Source organism: Raphanus sativus, chromosome 3, assembly GCF_000801105.2.
Source record: "Raphanus sativus cultivar WK10039 chromosome 3, ASM80110v3, whole genome shotgun sequence".
In the NCBI taxonomy this organism is placed as follows: domain Eukaryota; kingdom Viridiplantae; phylum Streptophyta; class Magnoliopsida; order Brassicales; family Brassicaceae; genus Raphanus; species Raphanus sativus.
Window position 1 is genome coordinate 23,661,493 of NC_079513.1, and position 9,725 is coordinate 23,671,217.

The window sequence follows — 9,725 nt, forward strand, 5'->3', positions numbered from 1 at the left end:
GCCCAAATATTTCCCGATACCTCCTTCAAGAGAGATGCCCAGAGCATCCTTCACCCTTGCTCTAACCGTAGCTGGCGTTTTTGCCGAAAAAAGTAATGGCCGACTTCATGGGATTAATCTTTTGTCCGGAGACCTCCTCGTATACCACGAGAATCTGTTTCAGAGCTTGCACACACGTCGCCTTAGATTTACAAAAAAACATAGTGTCGTCGGCGAAGAGTAAATGATTGATCGGTGGGCTGTTACGGGAGACCTTAACCCCCGCCAAGGATCCGTCTTCCTGCCCCTTTGCACATAGAGCTGATAGTACCTCCGTACATAGTATGAAGATGTGCGGTGATAACGGGTCGCCTTGCCGCAAGCCACGCGATGGGAGCACTGAACCTTGCGGTATCCCATTGATCAAGAAGGAGTAAGAGACAGACTCTATGCACGTCATGATCCAGGAGATCCATTTCGGATCAAAACCGAGCTGCTGTAGCCCTCTCTCACAAAACTCCACTCGATTCTATCGTAAGCTTTACTCATGTCCGTTTTCACGGCCATGGAGCAATGCTTTTTTGCCTCCGAGGTCCGTAGATAGTGGAGTGTTTCATGTGTGATGAGAACATTATCGGTTATAGATCTTCCTGCTACAAAGGCGGACTGAGTGTTGGATATGAGTAGAGGCAGTAGAGGTTTAAGCCGTCGAGTGAGTATTTTGGCAATGATTTTGTAATGCGTGTTGCACAAGGCAATGGGCCTATAATCTGCCACTGTTTTTGGTCCCATAATCTTCGGAATCAACCTGATATGCGTCTCGTTCTGTTGTGGCTGCAGCAGGTTTGAAGTGAAAAAGTTCCGCACATCCGTAATGACGTCCTTGCCCACTATATGCCAATATGATTGGTAAAAGGTGGCTGAAAAACCATCCGGTCCCGGTGCCTTGCCCCCGTTGATCGATCTCATTGCATCTCTAATTTCCGAATCACTCGGTATAGCAGTCAAGTACTCATTCATTTCCGGCGTAACCTTCCGAGTTAGCAGTCCTCGAATCTGGCTGAAAGAAGCATTGCCATTTGATGTGAAGATTTGTGTAAAGTAACTTGAAATCACTCCCACAATCTGTTGTTCTTCATATACTGCCCCTCCTTGAGAATCTTCAATGACTGGGATTGAATTGATCACCCTTCTGGTTTCTTGTCGCCGCGTGAAAGAAACCCGTGTTTCTATCTCCCTTCTTTAGCCACTGAATCCTACTCCTTTGTTGCCAGTACTGTTCTTCAGCCGTGTACGCTTCGCGGAGCTTGGAGTTAAGGGACTCAATAAGTAAAACATCAGGTGTAGCGCTAGACAGCGCCCCCTCTAGGGCCTCTTGGTTCTGCTTGATGACCAAGTTACTCTGAGCTTGCTTCTCCTTTGACCATTGAATAATGCCTCGCCGGCATCTGTTCAATTTTAAAATAACTGATTCCAGTGGAGATTCATTCCAAGCTGAGTCTATTACTCCCGTGACCTCTTCCTGTTCCGTTAGAGATCTATTGAACCGGAACACTCCCTTTCTCTTTGGTTTATCGTTGTTAAAATAGGTCAGAAGAGGCCTATGGTCTGATCCTTCAAATCGTAAGTAGCGACATCTGCCTAAGGGAAAGGATTCTGCCCAGGAGCAGTTACTCATGGAACGATCTAGTCTTGATCGTATGAAGTGAGTGTATCGATTTCCCCTCCACGACAATTGCTCCCCTGAGTGTTTAAGGTCCCATAAGCCGTTTTGTGCCACAAAAGATCGAAAGGTAGTAAAAGAGCCCTCTGCTCTGGCTGGGCCGCCTATCTTTTCTGCATTATTCAGAATATCGTTGAAGTCTCCGGTGATTAGCCAAGGTTCATCATCTCTGCCTTGTCCTATTGCGCTTAGCTTATCCCAAAAAGCCGCTCTGTTTTCCGCTGCGGGAGCTCCATACACGAATGAAACAAAGGAAGTGGTTCCTTGATATACAATTCTCGTGTCTATTACATTGGGAGAGGATTCAAGAATTGTTATATCTGTATCATCGTTCCACAGGAGAGAGAGCCCACCACTGAGGCCAACAGGTGGAACCGAAAAATACTGTGAATAACGTAAGGAGATCAGTTTCTTATTGATAAAGGCATCATCATTCTTTGTCTCCATTAAAAACATTACATTAGGAGCCATATGCTTATGGATCTCCTTAATTCGCCGGATTGTCTGAACACTCCCAAGTCCCTGACAATTCCAGCTAAGTAATACTAAGGAAGAGATCCTTGATGGGGCCGAAAATCCACCCCACCTCTAGTAATTCCCGGTATAAACACCGTAGTCGGTCTGTCACTCTTACTTCGTTGTCGACTCGTTCCTGCCTTATTACAAGGTACATCTTTGTCTTTCTCGACAACTAGCTTTCTCCTTGTTGTTGTAGCAGAGCGGGGCTACGGGTGATGTCCTTTGAGAGAGTCTCAGAATAGGGCTTCGTAGCACACGCTTCTTTGTAGGGTTAGTCACCCTTCTCTTTGTTGTTGCTTTACTCTGAGACGCCACCGGGATTTCTCCTCTTTTGCTTCTTGTTATGGAGCCTATTCGGAGAGTCGCTGGAACTCGTTCTTCAGGAAGTTGTTCCTCGACTGTATCCTGCTCCGTCTGCATAGTTTCAACGGGTCTACTGTCTGCCTCTTGTAGTCTGCCAGATTCAAAACTAGGTGGTCTTCTCGCAGGTATTGGATCAGATAAACGTTCCAGAGCTGACCTTCGCTCCCTTGACCCCGAGTTTGTACCTATTCTTGTGTTAGTCGCTATTCCCAATCGGTCTTTGATGGTTCTTGTTGGAGTAACTTCAAGGGCGTTATTGGCATTGCCAGTATCAATCACTGGAGGAGCTATTACATTCCTGAGGTCGCCACCTTGATGGTGAGGGAAAGACTCTGAAGCATGAGAAGATGGTCTGTTTCTTTCCACTGCTCGATATTCAAAGGACGGTGCCTTGCTACGGAAGTAATTTGAGTTTGAGCGAGCAGTTCTTGATAGTATTGATTGCTCCCTGGGTTGATCCTCTCTTCGATTATGATATGTTCTGTCATATCCTCTGTTCCTCTCAGAATGGGTATGATTATCACTAAAGTATCTAGTAGGAGGACGAGAATCATCAGGTCTTCTATACCCTCTTCGCTCATCATGACGTCGCTTATCAGCCTCGATTCTTTGGAGTGCAATACTCTGTAATCCCCAGGTTTCTTTCCTTCGGTGGAGGTGCATTAGGATCTCTGTGAGGGCAAGCTTCTTCCTCATGCATCAAGGAGAACATGTAAAGCAATGTTTCTCGATCTTTATATATTCAAACTCCACTTTTGTGATATCCTCTGTCGGTAGTTCAATGTCCATCTTCATGATAAGTGGTTGTAGTCCATCCACTTCTACCCAGATCTTAGCTTCTTTTCATCATCTTTGATGGTGAATTTTCCAAGCTCTTTCCCGATCGTTTTGATGGTACCTTCTGACCAGTAGTGGAGGGGGATTCCATGTATCTTGACATTAAAGGAGATCTTGGAGGGAAAGTCTTCAGAGACCACCGGCTCCCATCTCTGTAACAATAGCATCCAGCGCTTATAATGGTATGGTCCTTTCTCCAAGACCTGTAAGAGTTCATGCTCAGTTTCAAATTTGAACTGGAATTTATCCAGGCCCAATGCTCTGCCTTCAAACCTTCCTTCTAGGTTCCAAACCTGAGCCATAAAGTCGATTACCGCTCTAATAGGTTTCTGCATATGAGGGTTTGTCAGTCTTCCAATAATTGTGAGTCTATTTGCTTCAATGAGATCGTTGTTGTCGTTAGCCGGTATGCGCACCGGAGGTCGTTTAGTGGGAAGCTCAGGCGGCGCCTGCCACTTTCCTTTCTCAGATCTACTGTATCTTCTCGCCATACTCCTGAGTAAGTTGCTACTGGAGTGTACCAACCAGTCTCTGTACTAGGTTATTGCAACCAAACGTTGTTTTGTCTCTTATACTTGAATACAAGTGCTGCGGAGGTTATTAAATGCTTCAGTGGTGATATAATGCTCTTGAAGGTGTTGGTAAGAGAGAAGAGAGGTTATAGCAACCAAAAAAGGAGATTCTTCAAGTGAAAGTTGACATGAAGTCATGGTCCCATTCCAGATCCACGGAGACGTTCATCAGGTGAGTAATATCAAACCGGAGGAGAACCAGAGAGGCACAGGGGCGGAGCACCTGGCTGACCCGCCGACGTAGTCGGGGGCTGAACCCGGCGAAATTCCGGTCAAGGGCTCTGTCGCGGTTGAGAAGCTGCCTTCGGACCGATGGTTTATTCTAAAGTAGTAAGACTTTTTGAATTTGCAGGGAGTTTCAGAGAATAAAAGACTGCAAAGGAGAAAGAAACGTTGGGTAAGCAGAGAGTCAACTAAACCCGACGGTTAAAACTTTTCCTCGACTTTCGTGCCTGGAGAGAAAAAGCCGTAATATCATGAAACTGTGACATTTTTTCCTTTTGTTTACAGGAGCTGATCTTCAGTTGTTAAATATCCCACATTTCAATCAGAAATCAATACTGAAACTAATTTAGAGGGATATGTATAAAATAACTAGACTAGATGATTTTCCTGTGCTCATACACGAATATAAATATTTTATAAAGTATATACTATAATAATTAATTGCTATTTATTTTATTTTTTTATTATTTTATAATTGTATGCATAGTTTATATTAATAATATTATATTACTTTAATTAGACATTCGATTTTATATATGTTATAGTTTGTCAGTTTTGTTGTTTTTACAGACGATTTAATTATCATTTGGATATATTGGTTTGCATTTATATCTTTGAATTCAATTATAATATTTTATTCTAAATATATTAAATTTTGATTAATTTTATTATTTACATTTAGGTTGCTCGGTTGGTTGGTTATCTTTTATATGCAAATATATTTTTAGGATGACTATTTATAAATAAAAATATATTGTGTTTAGAATGAAATAAAGATAAACTAAAGTGTCGGATTCCAAATTCAAAAATTTAATATAATGATGATATTATGAAGTCTAATGCCTACATATATAAATTTTACAAAAAAATAAATTGTAACAATTAGTTAATATTTTATTTTCATTTGTTAATATATTTTGAATCATTCTATAATTTATATTCATAAAATTAATTATTACTATAAAATTATATATTCTTATTGTAGTTTAATCTATGATATTAGATATAAGTTGGAATAGGCGAGTTACTCATGTTGTGAATATATTAAGTTGCATGTATTATTACAAATTCAAACTGAAATATAATTATTTTTACTATAGTTAAGTCATATCAAATTATTTTTATTTATCATTTAATGTGCATGTACTTTCATATATTTATCAATGATCACTATGAAGTTATACATAAGTAACTAGTATTTTTTGGAAACTCATGAAACACATATCAATATCTACAGTAATTAATTAAATATTTTATAAATTCTAAATAATTTTATGCTTTTGATTTATTGAATGGTAAACTGAAACTTATTTTAAAATAATCTTAAAATTCTGAATTCATATTTGCTTTCATATTTTGATTATGGTTATGTTAAGTTCCACAAATATAAAATGTAAAAGAAAATTTAATAATTATTTAATATTAAGAAAACATATAATTTTAATAATCATAAAATATAATATATCTACCTTGTTAAAATATATCGTGTTATTTTAGTTTAAAATATTTTGTAATTATTTGATTAAAAATGTTTACTGTTAAAAACTATTTTTCGTTATTTAATATCTCTTAAAAATAAACAATATTTTTTTATGTTACTTAATTATTTTATATAATCATCTAAGAAAATAGATAGATATATAAAAATATTTTTATTATTTTGAAATTGTATTGTTTGAAATTATGTTTTAAAATAGATAATATTTATTTTACTAATATCAAAATTATCTATGTGAAATTTTCTTTTATGAAATCAAATTATATATAAATATATATTTTTCAACTATGAAAATATAGATATAAATAAAGTATTTATTACTTCAAAAGTATATTTTATGTTGTTTTTAAATGGAATATTACTATTTTGTGAAATTTCTTTTTTAATGAAATCTTATTATATATGCATATATTTCGTTTTAAATTTCTTTTAAACTTTATAAATGTTTCCTTTTTATTATATATCTTATTTAGAAAATTTTAAAAGGAAACTAAATAAAAAAATCAATAAAAATATTTAACTGATATCATATAGGCATATATTTTCGGTTTTAAATTTCTTTTAAACTTTATAAATGTTTCATTTTTATTATATATGTTATTTGGAAATTTTAAAAAGAAACTAAATAAAAAATCAGTAAAAATATTTAACAATAATAATTTTAATTCATTAAGGGTATCCGTGTAATTAACCATCGTGAGAGTTAACGTGAGCGCGACACGTAGGAAACTGACTTCTCAAATAATATTATAGGGATTTATGACCTTTAACTTTCAAAGTTTACATATGGCATATTCTTTTTTTTTTCTGTAATTACAGAGTAATTTTTTTTTTTGAAACCTTTTTTGGTAAATTATTTCTTAGTTTAGGATTTTAAATATTTTGTCAACGTACAATACGTGGAAGCAAATTCACCCAAAAATACAAACCAGTAAAGAAGATATTTTACTCCTAAATTTATGTACATAAAATAGCTTTCAAATGTGCATGCATTAGTATTCAAACATTAATAAAATAAACAATAAAAAAGTAAACAGATATGTAATGATTAGTGGAAGATAACAAAAAAATCTTGGCGTGTAGCCTAGTCACCTCTCTCATCATCATTACAATCTAAACAAATATCTACCTGCTTCCTTCTCTTCTCTCTGCAACTCCTCATCTGATTAATAACAAACGTCAAAGCATTTCTTCATTTTTTACGTTTATTTTTATTTTTTACAATCTTTCGTTACTCTCAAAGAATCTGAAGCATCAAAGATCAAAGCTCTAAGTAAATATGGAGATGGGTTTCCAGGAAAATCAGCAAAACCAAGAACTTACAAATCTCATGGAGATTGGATCTGGGCATTACGGGTAAACCACATTCATATCCGTCTTGTTGAAGCTAAAGTTCCAAGCTTTTTTCTTTTTTTTGTTGAATTTGATCTTTGATTGTGTGGGAGTTTAGGTGCTCACATTACAGAAGACGATGTAAGATTAGAGCACCTTGTTGTGATGAAGTTTTCGATTGTCGACACTGCCACAACGAAGCTAAGGTATCTAAATACTAATAGTACCTAAAGAAATCATCTTTTTTTACTTTTGTGTAGATGTGAAAGAAAGAACAAGCTTTTGTTATAGATGTGAAGCTTTATGTATGGAACTAATGTTTTTACGTTCTGTTTCAACAGGACTCTCTTCAAACTGAACAGCTTCTTAGACATGATCTCCCTCGACATGATGTTTCAAAGGTTTTTTTTTTTTTTTTTTTGTTGAAATCAGATCGGAAATTCTCTGAACATTTTGTTTCTTCACTGTGACAACTTCTTGAATTCTGTTTTTTTTTTCAGGTCATTTGCTCGCTTTGTGAGACAGAACAAGACGTCAGTATCAACTTTTTTAACATACAGATTTTTGTTTTTTGTAAACATGTTTCTTGACGCTGACCTGTGATTTGTTTTCTCCAGGTCCAGCAGAACTGCATCAGTTGTGGCGTATGTATGGGGAAGTACTTTTGCTCAAAATGCAAGTTCTTTGATGATGATGTAAGTTTTTTCTTCAATAGAGAGTTATCACTCTTTTCTTATTTACTGGAATGTGTATCAATGAGATTCAAAATTGGTTGTTTTTTCAGCTTACCAAGAAGCAATATCACTGCGATGAATGTGGGATTTGCAGGTACTAATTAAAAAAAAAAGTCTTGGTTTTTTTTTTTTTGGTAACTGAATGTCGGATAATTAATCTCAATGATGTTGGTTTTTGATAGGACCGGAGGAGAAGAAAACTTCTTCCATTGCAAAAGATGTCGTACGAGAACAACAAAAAACCTTTTATGTGCCTTGTTTCCACAAATGCTTGTTTCTACATCTTATTTTTTTGTTTTCTTGGGACAGGGTGTTGCTACTCCAAAGTCATGGAGGACAAGCATCGATGTGTAGAAGGCGCAATGCATCACAATTGCCCTGTTTGTTTTGAGGTGAAAAAGGAATCATACCAATCCAATTTTCTTAACCAATGCAAAACATAATAATGTCTTGATTTGTGTTCTCAGTATCTGTTTGATTCCACAAGAGATATCACGGTGTTGAGATGTGGTCACACAATGCATTTACAATGCACCAAAGATATGGGGCTGCATAACCGGTAAAACACACAAGTCTCTCAAGTCTTTTCATGCAACCAATGAAGGAAGTCATCACTGATAAAAACAAAGATTATCTTGTAGATACACATGCCCTGTATGTTCTAAATCCATATGTGACATGTCTAACATGTGGAAGAAACTTGATGAAGAGGTAAGTAAAGGCTTCATAGTCTAATCGTATATCTCTTTTGTATAGTCTCTTTATGTTTATTAAGTTTTAACCATTTGCAGGTTGCTGCATACCCAATGCCAAAAGTGTACGAAGACAAGATGGTAAGGAAGATTTGTATTCACCAAGGCTGTGTGTTTGTTGTGTTATGTATGGTTTTTGATTCTAATGTGATTGGTTTTTGAATTAGGTATGGATACTTTGCAATGACTGTGGTTCAAACTTGAATGTTCGGTTTCATTTGATCGCGCATAAGTGCACTAGCTGCGGTTCCTACAACACTAGACAGACGCAGAGAGGACCTGATGCTACTCACTCTTGCTCTTCAGGAGTTCCTCAGATTGTTGGTTCAACCGGTTAATCAAGACCTGAACCGGAGCTGGTTTGGTGTCTGAATTTCCCAAGGGAGATTGCTTGTGTACTTACTTAACTATACCAGCACATATTCAAATGCATATGACGACTGTGTTATAACCAATTCGACTCGCGGGTCTAGATGATCATCTATAATAAACGTAAAAATAGATTCTGAGATGTTATGCCCTCTGAAAAATAGTTAAAACCAATAACATTTTTTTTTTGGTAACACAAAAAAACCAATAACATAAAAACTCATAAACTGGCAGGCATTTGTGTTCTGTTTCTTCAATGTTTCGTGTAATGTCTATTGCCAATACGTTGCGAATCAGCCTTTCCCTGAAATCAACTGGAATGAAATGGTGGTTGGTCCGTTACTAATGTCGCCACAGTGGATTCCATATCCGGTAATAAAATTCATATCCGGTAAATGATGTAATGTAATAAAAGATGTAAAAAACAAATATTTCCGCTAAACAATGTAATGTCATAAGAGCATCTCCAACCCATTGCTATTTTCACCTCTATAATAGCATTTAGAGGTGAAAATACTCCAATCCATCTCTATTTCTTCCTCTATTATAGAGATCTCTTTTTTCCTCTATTTTAGAGGAAGAAATAGCAATTATCTATTTTTTACTTTATAAAATAGAGATTGCTATTTTAGAGAAATACATTGGAGCATATTCCACTTCTATTATAGAGTTCCTCTATTTTTAGAGGTGAAAATAGTAAAATACATTGGAAATGGTCTAAATGATGTAAAAAGATCAGATAACTTTTTTATTAATAGTCAAAAGTAAATAAGTTTGGTCAACTACAAGAACCAAAGATGTTGTCTACATATGTAGTCTAAA

The 9,725-nt window shown here is 36.1% G+C and overlaps 1 protein-coding gene across 1 annotated transcript; it reads left to right on the forward strand.

Moving 5' to 3' along the window:
• The first annotated feature begins 6,914 nt into the window (after positions 1-6,914).
• On the forward strand, positions 6,915-9,045 carry LOC130509819 (E3 ubiquitin-protein ligase RZFP34). The gene is made up of 12 exons (XM_057006012.1): positions 6,915-7,072; positions 7,167-7,254; positions 7,390-7,449; positions 7,549-7,581; positions 7,666-7,743; positions 7,833-7,876; positions 7,965-8,005; positions 8,092-8,174; positions 8,250-8,341; positions 8,424-8,493; positions 8,574-8,615; positions 8,702-9,045. The coding sequence occupies exons 1-12, from the start codon at positions 6,996-6,998 to the stop codon at positions 8,870-8,872; spliced, it is 879 nt and encodes a 292-aa protein (XP_056861992.1). The 5' UTR covers positions 6,915-6,995; the 3' UTR covers positions 8,873-9,045.
• Positions 9,046-9,725: the final 680 nt, after the last annotated feature.